At 35.5% G+C, this 25786-nt stretch overlaps 1 protein-coding gene across 1 annotated transcript in view; it reads left to right on the forward strand.

The window, feature by feature from the left end:
- Positions 1-25786, forward strand: part of CSMD1 (CUB and Sushi multiple domains 1) — a 1235979-nt gene that overhangs the window by 1202205 nt on the left and 7988 nt on the right. The window contains exons 58-68 of the mRNA XM_064447944.1: positions 2215-2391; positions 3720-3899; positions 5234-5407; positions 6362-6535; positions 8944-9017; positions 13228-13339; positions 14429-14608; positions 16280-16324; positions 20745-20906; positions 21946-22058; positions 22483-22570. Coding sequence (XP_064304014.1) covers positions 2215-2391; positions 3720-3899; positions 5234-5407; positions 6362-6535; positions 8944-9017; positions 13228-13339; positions 14429-14608; positions 16280-16324; positions 20745-20906; positions 21946-22058; positions 22483-22570 — 1479 coding nt within the window. The remainder of the gene's footprint in view (positions 1-2214; positions 2392-3719; positions 3900-5233; positions 5408-6361; positions 6536-8943; positions 9018-13227; positions 13340-14428; positions 14609-16279; positions 16325-20744; positions 20907-21945; positions 22059-22482; positions 22571-25786) is intronic.

The following is a 25786-nucleotide window of genomic DNA, read 5'->3' on the forward strand; positions in this document are numbered from 1 at the left end:
ACAACTTCACTGGGCAGCCTGTTCCAGTGGTTCACCACCCACATGGTAAATAATTTCTTCCTTATGTCCAATCTAAATCTACCTCCTTTCAATTTGAAACCATTACCCCTTCTTCTCTCAGTAGGCTTGGTAAGAAGTGTCATTCCATCTTATAAGTCCCCTTTAACTATTGAAAGGCCACAATAAGGTCTCACTATAGGCTTCTCCTGGCTGGACAACCCCAACTCTCTCAGGCTTTCTTCATGGCAAGGACATCTTCCACTAGACCAGGTTGCTCAAAACTCCATCCAAACTGACACTGAACACTTCCAGTGATGAGGCATCCACAACCTGTTCCAGTGTCTCACCACTCTCATAATAAAAAATTTCGTCCTTATGCCCAATCTAAACCTACCTTCTTTCCGTTTCAACCATTGTCCCTTGTTCTGTCACTACAGGCCTTTGTAAAGAGTCTTCCTCTATCTTTCTTATAAGCCCCCTTTATATATTGAAAGGCCACAGTAAGGTGTCCCCAGAGCCTTTTCTCCTCCAGGCTGAACAACCCCAATTCTCTCAGCTTCTTTCCGTAGGAGAGGTGTTCCAACCCTCTGATCATTCTTGTGGCCCTGCCCTGGACCTACCCTAACAGGTCCATTCCTTTCTTGTGCTGGGGACCCCACAGCTGGATGCAGTACTCCAGATGGGTCTCACGAGAGTGGAGTAGAGGGGGAGAATCCCCTCCCTTGACCTGTTGACCGTGCCTGTTTTTATGCCGCTCAGGGTATGTTTATGACGGGGATTCCTCCAGTTGTCTAAGGAGGAATGAGAGGCAGAGACAAACTGCTGTATAGTGACCGTAACCCTTCATTCTGTCCTCTGCACCAATTATGGGGTAGGTAGGGGGGCCTGAAGTGAAGGAATTAACTTAATCCTGGGAAAGAGGGTAGGAAAAGTGCTGTTTTAATGTTTGTCTTTCTGTCCCTATCCAAATTTACTTTAATTGGCTATGAATTAAAAAACTGTCCCCAGGTTGAGTCGTTTTTGCCCCCAGAGGTAATTGGTAAGCAATTCCCCTGTCTTTATCTTAACCTATGAGCTTTGTCATCCTTCCTGCTGAGGAGGGGGCAGTGAGTGAGCAGCTGGGTGGGCGTTTGGCGCTTAGGCAAGGCTAATCCATCACAATATTCCAAGCCATTACATTTTATCATACTTATACTTTATCATATCATTGTATTAGAGTAAATAAATTTACTTCTCATGCAACCACTTTTTTGTGCTGTTGGAAGAGTAGAGTTGCCAGCTTTTGAAAGCACTGCAAGAGCAGTTACGTCCTCCCAGTCTTACAAACCACTTTATGCTCCATGGAAGATTATGGAAAGAGTTTGATTTAGATGCACATTTCTTCCTAACTCTAGATTAACACTGTTAATCTCTTAACCCCATGCTAGTTTCATTTTATTCCAATGAAGAAGCATAGTCTCTGTCCAACAGTGGAATTTTATCGCACTTTTGCCAGAGTCCTATCTGCCAGGACGGTCAAATAAAGATGCTTCATGGGAAGGTGGTTAGAAAAAGTCAAAACAAACAAACAAATCCTACTCATAATTGGCTGGTCCATTGGAAAAACAAAACAAAACAAAGCATAAAAAACCTCCAAACCAGTAAACCTTTCCAAAAAAAACCCCAACATATGATCAAAGGAAACCACTGTTGAATCATGGATGTATTAAGATGAAACATAATGATTGCCTTATTTGCAAGAAGATATGGAGGTCAATACAGAATGTCTGTTCTTTTCTTGATTCAAAAAAGAAATGGACAGGAAGACCATAATTTACTATTTATGCACTTTTGCAATTGAAAGAGGAGATATCAGAAGACAGGAAGAGAATAGAAAAAGTTGCCCAAAGACAAAACAGGGGCACACTTCTGTCAGAAAGTTCTGAATGAGCTTTATTCTCTCCAGTGACTGTATTGGGTGGGGTGGAATATTTACAAGCAGTGCAAACTATCTCAATCAGATATTGAACAAACAAAACAAAGCAAATGCAAGTAAAGTGATCATATTAATGAAGAGAAATAAGATATTAACTCAAGAATATACCTATTAAATATTTTGTTAGTAAAACTTGCTATAGCTTTTTTAAAAGCTGGGCTATGGACCTACTATTTTTTTTATCCCAGTTAGTCACCTATCATGGAAATATTGATGTTTTTTTATCCTTTTCTCCACAGCTGTGTCTTGTGGGAACCCTGGCACCCCAGCCAATGGTATGATAATATACACTGATGGAATATTATTCTCCAGCTCAGTCATTTATGCCTGCTGGGAAGGTTACAAAACTTCAGGGCTAACTACTAGACATTGTACTGCTAATGGGACATGGACTGGCACTGCTCCAGACTGCACAGGTAAGAAATAAACTTTCTTCCTCTAAAACTTTATAGTAGTAAGTCCTCCAGCCTTCCTAGTGAAAACAATTATTTTGTTAGATAAAATAACACATTTTTCCCCATTCATCTGTCTTTTAATACATTGGTATTTTATATATTTAAAGGCCTTTTTAATACACACTAGATGTTTCCAGAACTATCTTTTAAAATGGAGACATAGGTAACTTTTCTGTATTTGTTTACCTCATGAGTGTCAACACTGAAAATATTACATTATTCCTAAGAATATCTGTTCCTCTAGAGTTTCCTTTATCTGTATTTTTGGGGGTTGACCTTTTGGGTTGGGTTTTTTTTGTGACTTATTTACAGAGGAAGAAGTTCTGGTAGTTGAAAATCTGCTTTTACCTAATTGGATACATTACTGTGCCAGATTTTATTGTGAGCCAGAGGAATTGGATCCGACTCATAACCATTCTGCTAAGGACCAAGAGTCAGGGAGCAGCAAGATTGGGCTATCTCATCAGGGAAAGAGAGCGGGGAGCAGAGGGGTGCTGCAAGGCCAGAAGGGCCAGTGGCCTCACTGACAGGGCCAGACCCACCCAGATCCACAGTACATCAGTACAGTGTTAAAAAAAAGAAAGAAAAGAAAGAAGGAAGGAAGGAAGGAAGGAAGGAAGGAAGGAAGGAAGGAAGGAAGGAAGGAAGGAAGGAAGGAAGGAAGGAAGGAAGGAAGGAAGGAAGGAAGGAAGGAAGGAAGGAAGGAAGGAAGGAAGGAAGGAAGGAAGGAAGGAAGGAAGGAAGGAAGGAAGGAAGGAAGGAAGGAAGGAAGGAAGGAAGGAAGGAAGGAAGGGAGGGAGGGAGGGAGGGAGGAAGGAAGGAAGGAAGGAAGGAAGGAAGGAAGGAAGGAAGGAAGGAAGGAAGGAAGGAAGGAAGGAAGGAAGGAAGGAAGGAAGGAAGGAAGGAAGAGGAATTTCATAACTTTGCTGGAATTTCATTGTACCATCAGCATTAGGCATAATGTGACAAAGTTCCCAATATGAAGGAAAGAAAAGCCCTGTCAAAAGTATCACTAACCTTTCAGTCTGCAGTAGCAGTAGAGTGTACCAGCTTAAGCTAGAGTATTTAATGAACACAGTATTTGGCCCAAACTATTGCAATGCCTTCAAAAATATGACTTTTTAGCTAGAAACTGATGATAACATTTTTGATTTTGTGTGAAATATATTGATAGAAATTTTTCTTGTCTTGTACAGTTAAAAAAAAAGGACATTAACTATACATAATTCTATGTTTCATTACATGTTTATTGAAAAAAACCCACCCTTTTTTTTTCTTTTCCTCACTAGTGATCAGCTGTGGAGATCCAGGACCATTAGCAAATGGAATTCAGTTTGGAAGTGATTTTACCTTTAATAAGACAGTCAGCTATCAGTGCAATCCAGGATACTTGATGGAGCCTGCCGGTTCGTCTACCATGTGTTGTATGAAAGACAGCACTTGGAACCAGAGTAAACCAATTTGCAAAGGTGTGCTTTTGAATTTATATAGTTTACAAATACTGTTTTGGTATTATAAATGAAATTCACTAATCAGTGTCTTTATATATAAAAAAATGTCAAAACATTCTCTGGGACAATTAACATGCAAATGCAACTAAAACATTTAGATAAATATTTGTGTAAAATTTGTATTTATTTTGCACATATGCTGTGGTATGATATCAGTCAGAATAGCAACATTAATGACTACAGTAGAACCAAATCATTCTGCAATGAAGATTATTGGAGTGCTCAGTTTCAAATGCTAGAAATGAAGTACCCAGTTTTGATTTTGGACCCATTTATCTTGGATTAGAAGGCCAAAATTCTGTAAAGGGATCCTCCATACCAAACTTTCTATAAAAGATTCCCTTGCTGGTTTAGTGTAGTCATCATAAACAGCCAAAAAGATGCTTCACAAATAGCTAATTACAAGTGCTAACATAAAGGTCATTGTCGGAATGAGACTGAAAGGCAAATAAGGTAGCCTAGTGAAAATTGTTAGCACTACTACAGCAGCTCAGGGAGTAAATTTAACAGCCTAGGGCATCTTCTGCTTATGAAAGGCCTAGACTGTCAACTCATCTAGCATTGCTTTAAAGTGGTGTCTATGCCTAGCCGACTAATTAAATTTTGGCATATGTATTTTACTGACCATATTTTCTGTTGTAAAAATCACTGACTGAGTGATTTTACAGTTGTGGTCTTTGCTGAAAGAACTGATGTGTAAATGTAAACTTGGTCATTCCAGATTTCATCAATTTGGGCACTCTTTCATAAGCTGGAAAACATCATAATATTTTTAAAGAGTCTTGGCCACTAATTACCCGTAAAGTAAATGTCCATAGCATGCTGAAAGCCTTAGAAAATGAGCAGGTGAATGAACAAAGTCATATTAAAGGCTTTAAATACTGCTGCAAAATTAGTTTAAAATAAAATGCAAATATTTAGAATCACAGAATCATAGAAACATATTTCTTGAAATAATTCACATTTATTAAAAATGTTCACCTAGTTCAGTAGCCTGTTGCCAGCAATGATTAGTAATGAATATGTAGGGAAGAGATTCAGAACTAGGTAAGCTATATACTCTTCTGGCTTCCAGCAACACAGAGCTTAGGGACTTCCTAAACCTTGAGGTAGTATTTTTGTATTTAAATTGGTTTTCTGTCTACTACAGGCTGCTTTGTCAACACAGGAGTGCTTTGTTAGAACTGAACAGCATTAATATTTTTTTTAGTTTCAGAAGTGTGAAGTTATTTTGTTGCATTCTCCTAAACTCTATAAAGTCTTGAAATTATAATTTTCTTTTTGTGACACAGCTATTACCTGTGGTCCCCCTCCACCAGTACTCTATGGGAAAGTGGAAGGATCTGATTACCGCTGGGGTGCCAGTGTGAGTTACAGCTGTGCAGAAGGCTATCAGCTGTCTAACACAGCTATTCTCTCCTGTGAGGGTCGAGGAATTTGGCGGGGAGACATCCCACAATGTTTGCGTAAGTTTTCAGGGTATAGCTGTGTTGGGCTTCACAAAAGCTACAATGAGTTGTGTTGGGCTACAATCTACTGTCTTGGGCTACAATTAGTTTCTCACAAAAGGACTCAGCTAGATCACGTAATATATGGAACACTGCAGGATTCTCCCTCCTTCTCCCAAAAAGCATACCTCATTATGAAATTGAGTGGTTGTACCCATTTAAGGTCTTGGATTTGTTCCTTTCCCCAGTGACTCCATCTCTTATTACCTAATTGGAGCCATCACCATTTGCCTTACTGATAATCTTTTTAAATGTTCTGAATTTGACTTTTAGTGAACATGATTAAAATTTTCTTTACACTTTTCCTTTTTCTTCCTTGTTTCCATTTTCATTAACAGGTGAAAATAAGGATCCTAACCCTTAAGCTCATAGCCTTGTTCTCCTTTCTAAATTCTTTTTTTCTTTCCTGAAGGCGAGTACATACCCTAATATCTTGTTTGTATTTGTTTTTCAGCTTATTCTAAATCTGTCAGCTCATCTCGTTCAGTGCTTGAAATCTTGTCAGGACTCTGACAAACACTTTTCCTTTTACTTAATTAGGGCAAAAATTTCCAGCCTGCTCATCTGAGGGTGACTGATGTGAAAACTGGATACATTTTGAAACATTACAATATAGCGTTGCCTACTTTGAGATTACTTTGTCATCCAAACCTAATCAACATTTAAATGTCTCAATTAAAAGGTCTATTTTTCCAGGTTAACTTTTATGCTTATAATAACTATAAAAGTGACAATTAATTTTAAATTGCTGTCAAGAATTTATCAGAGCTACAGTCCTACACGTCTAGATGAACATAGCATTTGCACTCATATTCAGTATGCCTGACTTGCACATAAAACAATGTAGAATACTTCAGTTGAAGCACATGCAGTTTTTAATAAGTTTTTTTTCTTTCCTTTTTTATATATTAGCTGTGTTTTGTGGTGATCCTGGTACTCCAGCAGAAGGACGTCTCAATGGAAAAATCTTCACCTACAGATCTGAAGTTAGCTTTCAGTGCAGACCTCCTTTTATTCTGATAGGCTCTTCAAGACGATTCTGTCAAGCAGATGGTACTTGGAGTGGAATTCAGCCAACGTGCATTGGTAATAACTACCACTACTTATGCTGTTTCTATTGAGAATATTCTTGAAAAACTGTATCATAAATCTAGCAATTAGCTTTCCAAATATAGAAAACGTCTCTGTAATATAAAAAGAACTAGATAAATAAGGTTATATTTTGAGTATAAAAATTTTAGGATAAACACAATTGCATATGAAGTAATCTGTAAATTTACATGATTGCTTGTCTGCTGGAAATGCAGAATGTCAATAAGTGCAAGCATATAAATTTGTTCCATCTATTTTTAGAATCTTTTAGATATGCAGAAGACTGGCAGATTAAAGACCAGATTCTGTCACTGGAGACTTAAAGGCATTTGTCAGAATCACTTCTAAATCAAAAAGCTTTCTGGACTTTGTGAAAGTGGCTTGTACACCTCAAAAGGATGAAGGGTGCTGGGTCTTACCTTCTGAAATTCTGATAAACTGCCAAGTGTTACCAGTTTCTCATTGACTGATGTGCAACTGATAGGCTTTTAGCATGTTACATATTTAAACTCACTGAGAGAAATGCTGGATGGCTGTAACTCCCACTGGTATCAGCATTTGGCCCAACTTGGGGTGACTTGCTAGAGAAAATTATTTTGGTGTTATAATAGAAAAATATTTTTTGATATTTCTAAACAAACACATTCAGACACAGACTCTAGCCCATTTATATATTTTGCTGTGGCTGAGATATTGGCTATGTGGAAGAGCTGGGATGGGCACTCTGGGAAAAGGTGGTAAGCAAAATTATTGAAAGCAGACTGTGTCTGTAAATTATGACCTTAACAGTCAGTACGATTTTTTAATATGAATTCAAATCTCCTTCTGTCCATGGTTTTTATGAACTGGGCAATCCATCTTAAATTTATTTTTTGTAACGGAGGCAAGAATGTTTACAAAAGCTAAATCTCAGGTCTATTGTGAAGAATCAGATTTGAAAATGACATTTCTATTCATATTTTGTATAGCATAATATCGAAGTATATGGAAAATACTGCATCAAAGGAAAGCTTTTCCTTTACATCGTAGTTTTTATATTATCATAGAAGGAAAATATTACATCATCTAAAATATTTAGAGATACCATTGTTAAGCAATTTTAAAATTAAGGTTAGTGAACAATACCTAGAACTACACCTAGAAATACTATACGATGGCAAATGATGGCTAGCTTTTCTATTTCTGGATATTGATAATTTCCTTAAAATAATTTGTGAAGTCTTCCTTTTTTCCCCACTGTTTCCTCAGATGAGACATATCTTAAAAATTCAATTCAACTTCATGTGTCTATGCAATGGCATTTCAGCTGATGATAATTTCTCAAAGTTCTTGGTCAGGAGTGTGTTTGGTTTTTATTCTTGCACGTTAGGTCAACAACCACCCAACTTTTGAAGCCTTTGGTAAATATCAGTCCTGTTGAATTGTTATTCTCTACTGATGGTCAACATTGACAATGGAAGTTGACCAAGAGCAAAATGACATACCACATTATTGTATGTGATAAGTTCAATTTTCTCTCTACAGAAAACTAAAAATGGTTACCCATGAAATACAGTCCCAAGTTACGTTCTTTCTAATGCAGTGTCAGCACAAAAGCAGACTTGGTTGCCAAGAGGGAATCGCATAGTACAGAAAGATCCACTGGATCAAGTCCGGTGCTGTCTACTTGGTGGATGTGACTGGGCAACCCCAAAGCAAATACATCCTCAGAATATGAAGTGGACATTGCTGAATCAAAAATAGTTTCAGGCTGCTTTAAATTAAACTCATGAAACTGATCACCATATAACTAGTTATACCCTGCTGGCATACCCTCTTTTGTGGGGGTACTGTCTTTTCATTCTCCAGCAACAACTAATTTAGTAGTCCATTTGAAACTTATTTTTTCTTGGTGACATAGAAAAATTTCTATCAAAAATTTAAGTACTTTACTTTCTATAAGAAAGCAGGTTGTTCTGGGGTTCGGGTTTTTTTTCAGTTTTGGGTTGTTTTTTTTAGAAATCTAACTTAACCATTAAGCTGTTGATAGGGAAAGAAGAGAAGAAAAATATTTCCCTATATGTTCCATCTGCATTGGTGAATAGTGGGATATACTATGTTTTAAAAAAGGTTTAGAAGGATAAACTCAGAAAAATTAATGCAATCCTAACTCTAAAGTCTACACTACCAAAGGTACCTGCAAAAATGCCCTTAAATAATGGCAATATACTGAAACTAAGCACTGTGATCTATCATGGAAATTTAATTGGAAATACAAATGTAATGTACAGAAATACATTCCATTAAAAATTTGATTCTTGTTGCCACTAGACATCAATGAAATTACTTAATATTTGCAAACAGTTTTAGAGTATTGTTTCCATACTATGATGATATATGTTGTGTTTCTCATTTTACGTTAGATCCAGCTCACAATACATGTACAGATCCTGGTACTCCACATTTTGGAATACAGAACAGTTCCAGAGGTTATGAGGTAATTCTTTCTTTTATTTATTAGCTTTCTAAATTGAAGATACATTTAATAATTACAAATATATTAAATTATCTGTAGGTTTAAATGTCTGATGTAAACCTTAGGAAATTCCTGCTCCTTTTTAATAAAAACTCATGCTTCATTCCAAGCTTTTTTTTTAACATGCATCTTAAAAAAAAAAAGACCTTCTAACCTTGCAATATATCATGTGTTCAATCCTTCAGGAGACTTTGTAGGATGGACCATTTACAGATTGATTACTTAATATGATATGACATGATATAATTAATTTGCTTTATGATCATAATTCTTTCATACATTGATGAATAGTCAGTAAATACTTAACAACCAAAGATCTGTCTAATCCAAAGGCTGTGTAGTCCTTGACAAAAAAGTCAACAAGTGACTTAACTAAATTAGCAATTCATGTTACATTTTATTCAGTCAGTGAAGATAAAATTATTCTGTGTGTTGAATCCAGGTTCTCTGTGATGAATGTCCTTTCTATAATTTCCAAATTCCTCACAGGTTATTAGCTTACCAAGTGACAGTCAGATAAGTGACTGAGGAAATAAAAGTAGATGCAACAATGACCAATCCACAGTCATTATACAGATCGATTAACCTTATGTGAATAGATTCTTCAGGTATAAATACTTGTGATTGGAATCTAAAATATGTTCCATTTCTTTTTCCTGCTTATTTCTGAACCTAGGGTAGTGTGCCACACAGTATTATGATATAGTTAGTAGAACTGGTTTTTTTAAAAAAATCCTTTCTCTAAGTTCATCTGGTTATTGGTATCTTGCCTCTCTTGCAACTGTGCTGTCTGTCACTGCTGTGGCTGTCAGCTCTTTCCTTCACCTTCTGCTCTTGCCTGGCTTGCAGATGCCAAGGAACTTCTCCCCTAGACACATCTTGTGGCCTCACCCCTAATGTTGTTGTTCTAGTATTAGGTGCAGTTGCTTTTCTGTCTGTTGCTCATCTTGACCCTGTACCTGTCCCCATCATCACTAAAAAGCAACTGTAATCTTTGCACCTAATTTGATCTGGGGTTTGTTTTTTGTTTTATCTCCCCCTTTTATCTGTCTCACAAGTTATCTTTAATACCAGAATTGTACGGGCCAATTCACTCTTCTAATGTTTATTGAACATCAAGGCTAATTTTCGCTTCTCATTTACCTCTTGAGACAATACTAAGTCTTCATCTGTTCTGTATTTAGTCTTTCTCAAGTATATGTGTGGTAGATTGACCTTGGCTGTACAACAGGTACCCACCAAAACCACTCTATCACTCCCCTTCAGAAGCTGGACAGGGGAGAGAAAATATAACAAGAGGCTCGTAGGACAAGATAAGGATGGGGAGATCACTCAACAGTTACCATCACAGGCCAAACAGACCAAACATGGGAAAAATTAATTTAATTTATTACCAATCAAATCAGAGTAGGGTAACAATAAAATAAAACCTAAATCTTAAAACACTCTCCCATCCCTCCCTTTTTCCTCAGCTCAATTCACTCCTGATTTTCTCTACCTCCTCCCCCCAAGTGGCACAGGAAGGCGGGGAATGGGGTTTGCAGTCAGTACACCTCACATTGCTTCTGCTGATCAGTGGGAGGATTCCTCACACTCTTCCTCTGCTCCAGCGTGGGGTACCTCTCACAGGAGACAAGGCTCCATGAACTTCTCCAACATGAGCCGTTCCCACAGGCTGCATTTCTTCATAAACTGCGCCAGCGTGGGTCCCTTCCATGGGGTGCAGACCTTCAAGAAGACTGCTCTAACATGGGTCCCCCATGGGGTCACAAGTCCTGCCAGTAAATCTGCTCCAGTGTGGGCTTCTCTGTCCACAGGTCCACAGGTCCTGCCAGATCCTGCTTCAGCCTACATTTCCCACAGGGTCACAGCCTCCTTTGGGCACATCCACCTGCTCCAGTGTGGGGTCCTCCATGGGCTGCAGGTGGATATTTGCTCCACCATGGACCTCCATGGGCTGCAGGGAATCTGTGCTCTGGTGCTTGGAGCACCTCCTCCCCCTCCTTCTTCACTGACCTTGGTGTCAGCAGGGCTGTTCCTCTCATGCAGCCTCACTCCTCTCTTCTGACTGCTGCAGTTGCTGTTGTACAGCAACTTTTCCCCTTCTTAAATATGTTATCCCAGAGATGCTACCACCCTCACTGATGGGCTCAGCCTTGGCCAGGGGCAGGCCTGTCTTGGAGCCGGCTGTCATTAGCTCTGTCAAACACATGTGATGCTTCTAGCAGCTTCTCACAGAAGCCAACCCTGTAGCTTCCCACCCGCCCCGAACCAAAATCTTGCCACGCAAACCAAATACAATGTGCTTTCACCCTCAGGTCACTATCTGTTACAAGAAGATATAGATTTCTCTCAAAATACTAGTGAAGTAGATTTTTTTTTTGGCATATGTGATTAGTAGGGATTCCTGTTTGTATGATTTATCTTCTACAAACCAGCTTTTAACAGTGTTTCCTCATTTCAGAAAATGCTTCCTGCTCCTTGTGATGACAGGCAGCAGTCCTTTGAAGTGTTTTCCCCTATATACCAGCACCTTGTCTTGCCCTATTCTTTTTGTGCCTTTTGTGCTCCACTGCACTGTGACTGTTACAAATGCCTCCAATCTTTGTCACCCAAGTATTATACAAAGAGTGCACTGCTTTTATTCTTACCTTTACCTGTAAAATGGAAAGGAAATATAACTCTGTAACTACCTTGAACCTAGACTTTTTTTTTTTTGCGTCGTCTTTTGGATCATTGAGGAAGTTTTTGCAGCTCATCTTTACTTACTGATACTAGAATTCGCAATTTCACAAGAAGCAAGATGACTTAGAGTCAAGACCAGCTACACTCTGTTCTGGTCTCTACTACAGACATGCTGTGCATCCTTGGCAAGATAGAGAGATTAATATGCTTAAAAATAGTTATTAAAAGATAAGTCTACAAAGCCATATCAGTAATTTGACCTTTAAAGATACCAGTGAATTTCACAAGCCACTTCAGGAAGAACTGATGCTGCATTTGCTCAACAACTATCATGATAATCTATTCTTAGGTAACTGAGTAGGTATTGTTAACAGGTAGGCACTTTTGAAGATAACTGTCTATTTTTAATGTCCACTGAAGTCTTTCTATGAAATTTGCAGTGTAGAGCTGTCTGCATTTATATTCCTGCAAGCTATTATATTAATATGCATTGATCTTTACTCATTTGCAAATTACTTGCATTTGTCTATGTGATATGTTACTTTATTAATAATTCATACAATTTCAAATAATAATATTTTTTGTGTTGTTTTTTTTTTTTTAAATTTCATCTGATCATATTTATTGCCAAGATGTTCCATCCAAAATAAAAGCAATGCTTTACTGTTCAATCTGCATCTTTAAATATCTTGGCCGGCAGTTGTATTACAGTTACTTTTGTCAATACCTTTAATAAGTCCTTTTTACTAGAACATTCCACACAATCTTACAGTTGTACGTTATGAAAAGTCTTCATCACCTGCAATTTTGTGTCTAGTTTTCATGCTTTTCTATTCTCAGCAGAAGTCTGAAGAGAGTTTTCTCAGTTACTTTACTTTTTCTTCTGAGAAAGGTCATATCACAGTTGACCATAGGAAGGCTTTCCGTAACATCACTCTGCTAGTTGAACATGTCAGGTAAAACTTAGGTAGTTTAGAGTAAAAAAATGCCATGTAAGGAATTGTGGCCTGGAGTTTTCTCTAGTGAATTTATTTGTAGATAGAACAGTTCTTCAGAGTTTTTTTCTTTTTCCTTTTTCCTCTGAAAAAACATTTTAGTCAAGTCACATATTGAGAAACCTTTGAAAAAGACTTTATGGTCAAGTTCTATTGAAATATATGCAGTGATATACAGGAAAGAGAGACATCTCAGTCATTTATTTTGCTTCTGTAACACTGACAAACTAATAAGCTGAAATGTACAAGTGTCGTTCTTCTCCACGTGCACAGACTTGTCAATATTTTTCAACTTATTGCTTTCACATAAGTTTACAAATGATCAGTTGCTCAAACTTTTCATCTCACGGGAAAAAAGTTTAACTCTAGAAATTGTAAATAGAGGAAATTTTTATTTTTGAAAAAATCTCTGTAGTACCTTATCACTGTCTTGATATCTGACTACACATGATGGATACCTCTTTTATCTAACATTCTGTTTTGATTCTTAGGTTGGCAGCACAGTATTTTTCAGATGCAGAAAAGGTTATCATATTCAGGGATCTACCACCCGTTCTTGTCTTGCTAACTTAACTTGGAGTGGCATACAGTCTGAATGCATTCGTAAGTCTGGTTTCTTATCTATGTGTTAGAATACTGAGCCATTTTAAAATGAGTTATAAAGTGATGCTTGTGGAAATTCATACTTTATTTGCAACAGTATTTTTAAATGTTTATTATTTCTTATTCTAAGACCAAAGATGTATTTGGGATATATTAATGTGAAGTAAGATTTTTCAGAATTTTTTTTTCATGAAGTTTATAATAAATTCTATAAGTTTTACTCAAAAAAAGAGTCTGTCTGCATTAACCCACTGCATTAGCTGCTTTAAATTAATCCAGTGTTTTTTAAGGCATTAATATAGATTAATAGACAACAGAAAGTGGCCTGAAGCATGCGTGGGGCTATTCTGTTGCCTAATATTTTGTGAATTGTAAATCAGAACTCAGCAAAATTAATCTTTTCTGAGCTATGCGTGGGTATGCAAATGATTAGTGTATTTATAGCTCTGTATGGGTTGGAGGACATCAAATAATTATTGTATTAAAATGCACTGGTCTAAGGTAAAAGTAAGTAATTAGAACGACCTTAGATTCTTATCCTCTTTCAAATTATCTTTGGTTTGTTATAAATGAACAGCATGGAGCACAGAGAAGCATACTGAGCAACCATATCTGTTATAATCAATGTAATACCACAAAGTCTTCCTCTGGAACCTTTATTTCAATTGGAATTCATAATGAATTTATTTAGCATAATAACTGCTCTGTAATTTTCAAGGCCCTTTAAAACATTGAGTGGAAGTGATGCTTGAAGCTGTGACAGTGCAGTAATTCACAGGACCAATCATTGCACCACGTACAATGGCATGTGCTTCCCTTCATTTAACTCTTTTCTGGTTGTTATTATGATTTAATTTTGGTGTACTGTTTAAAAATATATGATCGTATCATTTACATCTTGCCACAATAATAACTGTACACTTAGAGTGTAACTTTTACAAGTAATAGCTACTTGACTTTTCTAAAAGGTGTACGAAGTTTACATAATGAAAGGGAATAAGTAGGCATGCATTTACTTCAAATTACATACTCTAATCCTATGGAAACTGTTTACCACCACTTTTTCTAACTCTAAAAACCCCTTTGCAGCTCATGCTTGCAGGCAGCCAGAGACACCGGCACATGTAGATGTGAAAGCAATAGATCTTCCTACTTTAGGGTATACTTTGGTGTATACCTGTCAGCCAGGATTTTTTCTTGCTGGTGGATCAGAGCATCGGACATGTAAACCAGATATGAAATGGACAGGAAAATCACCTATTTGTAAAAGTAAGTTATTACTCAAGTGATATGTTGGGCCCTACTTGGTTGGATTTAATATTCCCTGACATCTTTATTTGATATAGTAGGATTAAATTTTTCCACTTATTATTTAAAAATGCATATGACCTAACAGCTTTTTCTTTATGAAATAAACAGTAAAAAAATCAAACTGAGCATAGCATCTAGAACTCATGGAGGAAAACATGGGGATATCTGTGTGCAAAGCCATAGGCACACATATATGTAAGTTTATGCTTAACAACAGCAAACAAAACCTAAACAATATACAGTATTACTTTTATCTGTATTTATCTTTTTTGCATGGTTTTAAAGAGTATTTCAATGAATTCAGTGTTTACTGTATGATTTTCTGTTAGGAACAAAAAAAAGTTATTTCATAGCTTGGCTTTTAGATTCATTCAGGTATGTTTTTTCTCTAAGAAAATCTTCTAAAATAATAATGAACAATAAAAAAAATAAATACATCTTTGCACCAGATTCCACTTTTTTTTACATCCATGCAAATTTAATACATTTTTGCTAGAGTAGCTCTAAGTACATAATTACGAGGTCTAAATTTGCTCTTCACATGCGAATAAACATGGCTATAAGCTCCTGAGACAAATAAAACAAAACTATATTTAGAATATAAATAAAGAAAAAATAGTGAGATGCCATGGGAAAGATGTTTGCAACATGATTTTTAGTTCTAATATGACAAAGATTCTAAACAGGTTTGATGTTTGAAAAATATTTGATTTTTCATTAATGTATGGGTAGTCTTCATTGTTTCAACATTGTCAAGAGATATGAACTACACATAATTTATCTTCTGACTCTAGTTCCCTAGAGGGTGATTTTTTGTGGGTGCTATGTAAGTAATAAATTGAGATAAATTATGTTACATGATTTTTGTTAATTTTCTTTTTCTTTTTTTAAATAAAGATAAAATACCAAAAGAGTTTTTGTAAGCAAGAAATCATTTTTTTTAAATTGGCTTTCAGTCAGTATAATTGTATATAAGGAGTATAATTCTCCTTGAATGCCCCACACTTTTTAGCACTTGATCAGTCTAATCAGTGAATTTCTGATCCTAAAGAAAAAAAAAATACATGCGAACCCAAGTATTCCTATGAGGCAAGAACTTAATTTGGGGTCAATGGACATAACTCTGCTGAGTGTACCAGAAGTAGAGCAAATGACACCAGTTGTGATTCTTTCCCATGATATCTGATCCTGTCACCTTAATCCAGCTACCTAGCTTTTGCTGATTTGTGTCATAAATGTAACAGTCTCTATTAACATGATTTTTACTATATTTAATATACTATTACTCATAATTAGATGTAGTATTTGTCCCCTCTATAAGGCTCTCTTTTATAGCATTGGGACTGATATAAAAATTTTAGGCTTAGATGTATGAAATACTTGGCTAGCCAGACAACTTTCCACAGTAAAAATGTTGTTTACCTAAATTATTTTTTGGTAGTTTTTGTGTAAGTGTATAGGTTCACACATGTAAAGTAGGTTTGAACAGGTAAAGTATTCAAGACCAGTTATTTCTGTTTTAAATATGGCTCTATTGGATAAGAGATGATTGCATCCATCAGGCATTGTTTTAACATTCTATTAAAAAACTATGTGCATGAAAATGATAATTTGTCTTTTTACTTGTAGGTAAAGGAGTGAGAGAAGTTAATGAAACAATAACTAAAACTCCAGGTTTGTATACAAGAAGAGTTTTAGATCTAAATAAATTAAATTGATTTACACTCTAGATTGTTATGGATAATAAAACTATTTCCAATATTTGACTTAAGTATTTATTACTCATTTCAAAGGAATATAAATGTTGAGGTCTTTCATAATAACAAGTGCTATGTAAAACCTATTCTATTAAACTCTTACCCAAACAACATTTTTTTTTTTTTAATTCTACAGTACTAATTTTGTGAATTGCACAAAAAATCCTGTGAAGCCAAAAAGAGAAAGCATATATACACAAAACCCTGATTTGAAGTAGTTTTATATCAGAGAGATTGCTATAATGGAGAGCCTTATAACGAGCTTGGACTATAATTGCAGGGACTGGGTTCAGTTAAATTTCTGCCCTTTACATTGCAAGTGTTGTAAGAAACTGCAAAAATCCCTCAAGAACCAGTTCTGGAAATTTTGATGGACTTCATTTCATGGAAATTCTCAAGGTACTCTAGGATAGGTCCACCAGCAGTAGGCAAACATTGCTGCTGCTTTTATATGCCTCCTCAAGACACGTGTGCAGTTAACTTTTTCCTCCTGTCAGTGACAAAATAGACAAATATATCTGAGAAATCCTTGATGTAGATCTTTTTAGGTTCAATCATTTTCAGAAAATGAAGGGCCTGATTTTTTTAACTGACTTCTTTAACAATGAGCGGAGTTTTCACCAAATAAATGAGCTTGCAACTCTATATTCTGAATTTCAGCAAGCTGCAAGGGAAACAAGATTAATGGTTCACACTCACAGCAGTTCACAGAAGCACTCTGTAGAGTAGATGGGATAAAAAAGTATTTCTGCTAATAATTAACCTTCCTGGTGAGTTTATTAGTGAGAGTGTCAGGTGAAACATAAATGAGTTCTTCTCAAATGCATTACTTCTGCAGACTCACAATAAAGTAGGATATAATGTGCATTCATTATAATTAATATACAGTCTTCATTTATTGTAGGATTCACCTCACCAACACCTGAGGTATACATTAATCTGCTACCACACAGGTTTTGAAGATTCAATGCCAAATTAAAATGTAGACCAAGTTTCCAAATGTATTCACTCTGCAGAGCATTAGTATCAATTCACACCACATCATGTCCCTTATAATTAGTTTTGATAAGTAAATAATATTTGAAAGGCATTTAAAAAAAAATATTATGATTGAAAATGCCAATAATGGTAAGCAAAGAACTGATACTCTAAAAAATGACCGTAATTAACCAGGAAAAGTTTTAAGCTGTTTTTAAAAACCCAATCTTCACTATTATGAAGTATTTCAAATTTGTGAATTCTTTTTAGTATAGAACACTATTTTGGAGCATTTTCTTTACCTTGTTATCTTGGCTTTTGGTAGAATTCCATTTGCTGCTATCTATATTTTAAATGGGATTAAGCTAATATTGCTAAATAAGAGGTTATGTTACAGAATAGATTAATGTTCTGATTTCCCACCTTTGGATATCTGAATACAAATTATGTGTATTATTGTTTATTAAATTGCTCCTTTTTTGCCAGAGTTAATGTTTTCATAAGCAATAGTAACTATCATTTTTATGGTACTGTAAATTGTAATTAAGTATAAGTTGCAACTAAAGAATTCTCACAATACCCATGTGAAGTTTCAGAACTACAATACTCTGGTTTCCATGGTCCTTACTGTTTTTTATAGTCTTTGCAAAAATACTTCAGAATCTGTTTTAATGAGTAGTCATGGATTTCACCATTCATCACGTTCTGAGGAGAATCCGCAGTTGGTGCAGTATTAGTATAATAATACCCAGTTCATTTTTCTTATTCTGCATTTGCCCACAGTGGGTGGGAAAGGCAGAGAGGGACATTGCAAGGGCTTGGCAGATTTGGGTCACAGATAGTCTGATTCCCCAGCAGCATCCATGGGACTGCAGCACTTGCATTTTAATCTTTTACTGAAACGTGACTGGGGAAGCAGAAATATATTTTGCTGTTTTCTTCCCCTACTGATTCTGTCCATCTGCAGCAAGTGCAAATTCTATAAATACTGAGACAATGGTGCTATTTCATGAAGATTAAAGCTCACTGACAGTTAGAATAGTTAGAGAATCTAGATACTGAAGATGTTGAATGTGACAAAAGAAGTATGATGTCTGCTCCTTTATAAAACTATTCCATAGTACCTGTCAGGTTCAAAGCAGTAATACTAGATGTTCACCTTCATGAGAAAAACTTCAGACACACAATTTTAATTAAAAGCAAAACCAAATAAAAATAATTTTGGCTTATTTTTAAAATGCAGTTTTCAAGTTTACTGTATGTCACTATTATAGCAAAGCAATGGAAATATGTAGAAAAAAGAGCCTGAAAGACCCTTTATAGAATTCATATATTTGCAGAAAATAAGTGAATTCTAAGGACTGTGAGATGCCAATTGAAATTTAATGCTTCAAAGTTTTAGTATTGAGTTGAGGTTATTTTGCGTAAAGCCCCAGTCCTGCACTGAGTTTTGCTTTGGAAAGGGAGCACTTGAGATTCTTTGAGGCTGTCGTACTGAAAGCCGTATAGTGGGTCTCCACTTACTTGGAATCCAGCGTGGTACAAGACACATGCTAATGATGTTTTGAAGTCATGCCACATTGAGCTTGAATGTTTGCTTGTGGCTTTTGCACATTTTGAAAGCAAAAGACAATGAAGAAGTTATCATCCTTCCTCTTTATGAAATGCATACTAGGAAGTGTAATATTCAAGAGATAGAGTCAACAGCTAAGCAGTGATCAGATTTTCAGATATACTGCCTGTCAGTATATATTGTTGGAAATATATGGTATTATTGACCCATGTTTCTTTTTGATTCATTTTTCCATTCAGTGATTAGGTGGAGGAGGAAATAGCCATCAAATCTATTCAAAATGGATACACACGACACCTACACTGATAAATTTCCTTCAGTATAGACAGCTGTCTTTACACATGCTCAGAGTTTGATAAAATGCAAAAAAAATACAATAATTTCTTTTAAGAGTTAAGTTAGAAGCGTGTGAAACAGTTCTACTATCAGCCTTTAGCTTTTTAACAAGTATCATTTGCAGTGGTCATGGATAGTAAGGGTGAATTTTAGTAGTTGCTAGGGCTGTCATTTTGTCAAGATATCAAGTAACTGGTTAAACAGTACTTTTTATGAAGTTTTATTTTTATTCTTAAAGCTTTACTTCTCAAATTGTAATGCTGGAAAAAGCTTAGAACTAAGTAGGAAAATGTAATTTTTCACTTGTCAGAAGCTGCCCGGAAACACCAGGTGCTACCTGGCCAGGGGGAGGGTTGGTCTCTTTTGGCCAACTTAACTGTCTTTTTAGCTTAACTGTCATGTTTGAAGGAAGTCTTCCCCAGATTTTATAACAAGATATATGGGAGAACTATATAAAACAGCAAAGTATATGGGAGAAATATAGCAACATGAGTGGAGAAATGCATGTTCAAGACATGTACACTTTGTAAAATTATCTGACATAAAAACTTCTCCGAAGTTTTTATCTTCTGTGTTTCCTTTGTAATTAATGTTAATATTGCACATACTGTTGAATAAGAGAGACTTTTTCTACTCTGTCAGCAATTTAGCCAAATACTTAAAATACAATATTTAATGACCTGTAAATAATTTATTTTTTCTGTATAGAGGAAAAATACCAATAACATCAAATAAATAAGCCAAATATATGCCATTTTTTCCTATAATTCATGCTTCATTTTATAGGTTTTTTACTTCAGATTATTCAAAATGCAGTTTCTGAGAAACAGACCTTTATTTTAAACTGGAAAATGTTCCCTGCTCTGGCAAATTCTCTGTTCATAGGTGCAGTAATATTGTGTGGAGAAAAGATGTGGAGTCTTAAAAATGACTGATAAAAAACTTGTGCTAAACTGTGTCTGGAATTCAGTGAAATCAGTTGAATATTCAGTTGATATTCAGTTGAAAATCACACAGAGTGCTGCTTTAATAGATTCATGAAACAAAAGGAATGGTCTATGACAATGTGTCCTTCCAGGAATCCCTTACTTCAGAATATTATTCTCATTTTTTTTCATCATACCTTAAAGCTACTGGGCTTTAGGGAAGAGTGCATTATTTTTCATAGTCTTGGGGACATTCACTGAAGCAAAAAAGCTATGAAGTGTGAGGTTATTTAAGAACATATATTGCAATGGACAGTGGTAATATAGTATAAGCAACTGCGTGAAAAGGTCATTAGATATATTGTCTTTACTGTTGTAAAATTTTTACTGTAATACCTCCTTAGAACAGTAGGTTGATGCTGTAACAGAAAAAATGAAAAGCATAAATATAGCTAGAAAGATTGCTACTTTGTTGTACTTTACTCCTTTCTTTGTTTGTTTCTTTTTTGCCCACTTTTATTTAGTTCCCTCAGATGTCTTTTTTATAAATTCACTGTGGAAAGGGTTTTATGAATATTTAGGAAAAAGACAGCCTGCCACTCTCACTGTTGATTGGTTCAATACTACAAGCAGCAAAGTGAATGCCACATTCACTGAGGCATCAAATGTACAACTCAAACTATCAGGTAGGTTCAGAATCTGATGTTAAAAAAAGCTGTTATTTTATTTGTTTTCATCTGTTCAGTTTTGTTGTATTTTCTGCCAAACACAAATGACACAAAATCTTTATATTTTCACTAAAAATCTTTCTCTGCTTATTTTGCAAAAGGAACGGTCATAATGTTCTGCACATATTTCAGTCAATTTATATGTGGTCACTCATCTATTTTCCTCCTTACATTTCAAATAAATATTGAGGTAGGGTTTTTTCATCTTGGGCTGTTGGATAGTATTGATGTGTTGAACTCACAGGTAATATTGAAGTGGCAGACGAAGTGTTTGTAAGGCATTTTAAGAACTGTACCTCTGAAAAACTCCATTATTCAATAGCAATTACTATCTGCTTTAAAACAATATGGTCTTGATAATGGCATAATATAAAATAGGCACAGATAATTAAATAACATACTAAATTTTTCACACCTTTTAATCACATTGTGCATTCCTTTCTGCAAATCTGACTGTGAAGTTCTGATTTAGTCTCTGATCACAGTTATATTTGAAAAAAGCATTATCAGCTATCCGTAACTTTTAAGGTCAAGAGTTCAGATAGAATTTCAGTAGCTGGCTTCCAAATGGTAAATTTTCTTGCACTGCACTATCCATATTTACTATAGGAATATACTGTTTTGATGTGAGTAAAATCTAATAGTTTCCAGTTCAAGAAAACTCCAGGCAAGGAATTCCATCTGTATTCAGAATTATTGAAATACTGTTTGAAAAAAACAAATATTCTTGCCCATTTATGTATAAAATTAAAAGGTACAAAACCATCTTTGCATCATATTATCAAATATGATGTGGGCAAAAGAACAATAAAATAAGATCCTGTTATTACAGCACTTTAAATCTTGTTTTTTCCAGGTTATAAAATTCTATTATTACAGAATGTTTTCTACAAAATATTTTCGTTCTAAAGCAGTATATTTAGCTGTGAAAAGATATTTGAACAAACTGGTTGAAAAATTGTTTAAAAGGCATGTGTTACCTCCTTTATTTTAATAGGTATTTACAAAAAAGAAGAAGCCCATTTGCTCCTGAAAGTTTTTCAGATTAAAGGAACTAGTGATATTTTTGTAAGCAAGTTTGAAAATGACAACTGGGCACTAGACGGTTATGTAAGTAACCAGACTGCTATGGATAAAGCTTGCTGAGAGCAAAGTTTAAAGTAATTTGTGATTTCCTATATAACTCTATCCAACTTTTTATATTACAAATATGGAATACAGCACTGTAGAAGTAGAGATGCAGATGTAGAGATAACATTATAACATTATTTTTCTTTTCAAGAATATATATACAAAAATATGTATTCAAAAACATGTATGCAAACCTCTATTTGTCGCAATCCCATTAGAATTTTTAGTTTACTAAGGGGAAGATGGAGTTAATCAGCATATTTTGCCTTGTTTTCTTAGATGAGAGTGAAAATTTTACCTTTAGAAATAATGTCCTTTTTTCGGTGTGGTAAATAGTTCACTGTAATAAAATTACATTATATATTTGTTTAAGAAATCTTTTTTCTGTTTCAATGTATTGTAGGTATCGTCAGGACTTGAAAGAGGTGTTTTCACCTATCAAGGTGATATACATGGAAAAGACTTTGGAAAATTTATGCTCCAAAGACAAGGTAAATGCATTCATAAAACTTTAACTTCTATAAACTTTTTGGGTCTTCAAGAGTGAATTCAACAAATGACTCAGCTGTCTAGCTGAAGTAAGCATGTTTATTTCATGCCATTGCTATTATAAAAATATAGTGAAATATGCATATTTGAAATATATAGTTCAAATCCCAATTTAAATCTGCTTAACCTTACTGTTTCATGTTTTCTAGTATAGCAATCTAATAAGATGACTACAGGAGAATGCCTTTGCAACTGCTTGCTTTTCTGTGAATGTCTGTTTGAAAGTAACGGTGTCATGCAATGCAAAGACACTTCCTGCTCAAATATATACACTGCAGTCAGAATCATATAGGAAATTAAATGGACAGAATCAGCACTGATTTTAAGAGTGTCATTTGGAGAGTTCTGCTGTGGATGTTTTCAGAATGTGTATGTATGTGTATAGAATTCTACTACGCTGTCAAAAATATGAATTGAGTGCCTGATATATATATATACACACGTATACATTTCAGCTATGGACTCAAGTGCTCCAGCAGCTGGTGAAAAACTAGTTATTTTACTCATAGAAAAAAAATGTCATAAAAACTAATGAAGCCTTTACTCATTAAATACTTACTCATAAAATAGTTTTGGCAAATACTAAGTGGAGGCATCTTCATTTTCTGATCCTGCAACTGCTGCAGAGTGGTTGAAGCATGGTCTATATGCAACAAAGTACTGGGCTAGGAGGTGGAGACAACCTAGCCAATATATCTATAGCAAACTGTATCTACATTTTATTAATTTCCTTAGTTCCATTAACTTCATCGGTGTTGTACCCCATGCCCTGTAAAGTTCTGCCAAACCTCCCTTGTATTCCTTTGCTCTATTAACTGCTGTAATAGCAGTTATCCTGTGGATTTTCTTATTTTGGCCACCTCTCAATTTGCTATATATGTTTAGTCACAAGAGGCAGAAACCTTACTCTTCAGAGTCTCAGCCTAACTGCCAGCTACTGAAGCCAAATACAGTTTCAGTCTTCAGAGCAAAATCTTGTGTGGGACAGATTATTTGTCTACCTATACTTTTGTGTAATTCTTATCACTGTAATATCTAAGTTACTTTTTCCTTCATATTTTAGCAAGCACTGTAAAAGTAGAGCATCAAGAGTTGTCTAAACATCTGTCTTGTTTAGCAGCCTTTGATATATCAAAACAGTGAGAGTATGGTTTGTTGGTTTTGTTTGGGGTGTGTCTGTGTTTTTGTGTTGGTTTTTTTTTTTTTTTTTTTTCTTAAGCCAGGCTAGAAAAGGTACCAATGGTCTTCCAGATACCTAATAAAAGTTTGGGTCCATGTGCTGTAGCAGTAAAATGAATAACTCATGGTGGTAAATGAAGAACAAGCAGAATGACAATTCAACAGTTACAGCACTCTCCAGTGGGTGTATTCTATGGTACTGGAAAACATTGTCCTTATCACTGTTTAGAGTTGCACTATGACAGCTCATTTTGTATATTCCCAAGGCTAGCTAGGAGCTGAAGTGTCCAAGTTACACATGCATTCCTGGGCTGAAGGCCTCTCATCCCCAACTTTGACATCTCAGAAGAGAGCTTGCTACAAATGCAGATACTGTCTCTTTTAGAAGATTTCTTTATGTGATTGCTAAATAGCCACTGATTTTCTATAGGTTGCTTGTTGCCTATTGAAGAACCTAGAGCTAAAAGGAAACAGCAAATTTCCAGTCAGCACAGGTCATACCCTCACAGTCAAGGATAATTTACATTTTTTAAAAAATATATTCTCTTCATGAATATTCTGCTGGGGTAATGATCTCATATGTCCTCCAGCTGAAGACTTAACATATTTCTGTTTCTTCAGGAAGTTAAATTATTTGCTGCCTTTACACTAAGCCAGAAGTATGCATAAACTATGCATGCATTGGTGCATGCATAATGTAATATAAAAGTCTTCATCTGCAAGCATAGTTCAAAGAACAGCATTTACTGAGAAATAGTTAGGTGTGTAGGTTCAATCTAATAGATGAATAATTCCCTATCACACAATTCTAGAGAAAGACCAGGCTCAGTGGATATGACCAGTCTTGGAACTTAATGAATGAAAACAGAAACAACATTTGTTTCTGAGTACTGTTTATCCTCTTTCAGAAGCAATTCTTTTTGCTTGACGCCCAGAGAATAACCCAAAGGGCAAAAAGATCTCTGTTATCTTCCTGCCAAAAGAATTAGAACTGTATCTGAGCCTGCTCAAGGGGCCCAAGTTGTGACACCAAATTATTTAACATGTTTTGCCAAGTAATCAGTCATTGTTGGGGGCTCTTTGTTTGTTTTGTTATGTTTTAATAACTTGGTCTCTAAAGGCTGCAAGTCTGAGGCTAGGTTCAGTTTCTGTAATTTCTGAGTGCCTGTGCTTCACCACTACAGTTCCAGATGATGTTTATTCTAAAATGTTGGCCTTGTTCATTCGAATCTGGACTGTCCTTTAAAACTTGTATGAAAAGGTGGCTTTGTGAGAAGAGAAACTTACTTCACTAAATGATTATTTTCCTATATTTATTTCCTCCAGGGAAATACAACGACACCCTTCTCTTTCCTTTTTTTTCTTCAAAGTACTTTTTAGCTTGTCTAGATTGAGATAAATATTGACATGAAATATGAAATATGAATAATTAAATTGTGTCCATGGTATATTAGATCAATGGCTGTGACATACATGTACATTTCTTGAAATTGATCATCATGAGACATATGAATTTTAATTTTCACTCTATAAATGTGTCAATCTTCCTTTCCAGATCACTTCACACAACTTTCATCATTCGCAAAGAAACTCTACATCTAGACAGGATATTCACAGCTTCAGAGTACAAAATGGTTGTGCTAATGCACAAATAGAGAGCTAGGGCTATATATTAATACACTCCTCATACCCAATGAAATACCCAAAGAATCAGGTGAAGAAGGTCCAGCCTCTGTTGCTCCCTGGAAACCACTGACTTGCTTTCCATGACAGTATTTTTTCTCTTAAATCCTTGAGCTGCTAACCATCTTTGTCTCGGAAATTACTCTTCTACCTGCAATTCTACTTTTCTTATCTTGCGTGACTGTCACTGTCACACTTTCTCCCAATTCAACAGCAGTTCTTTTACTAAAACTGAGCCATGCTGTACTGATGCCAGACACTTGAAACCCTGGGCTAGGAATTACACAGAAAATGCA

This window comes from Phalacrocorax carbo, chromosome 3 (genome assembly GCF_963921805.1).
Source record: "Phalacrocorax carbo chromosome 3, bPhaCar2.1, whole genome shotgun sequence".
Classification (NCBI taxonomy): domain Eukaryota; kingdom Metazoa; phylum Chordata; class Aves; order Suliformes; family Phalacrocoracidae; genus Phalacrocorax; species Phalacrocorax carbo.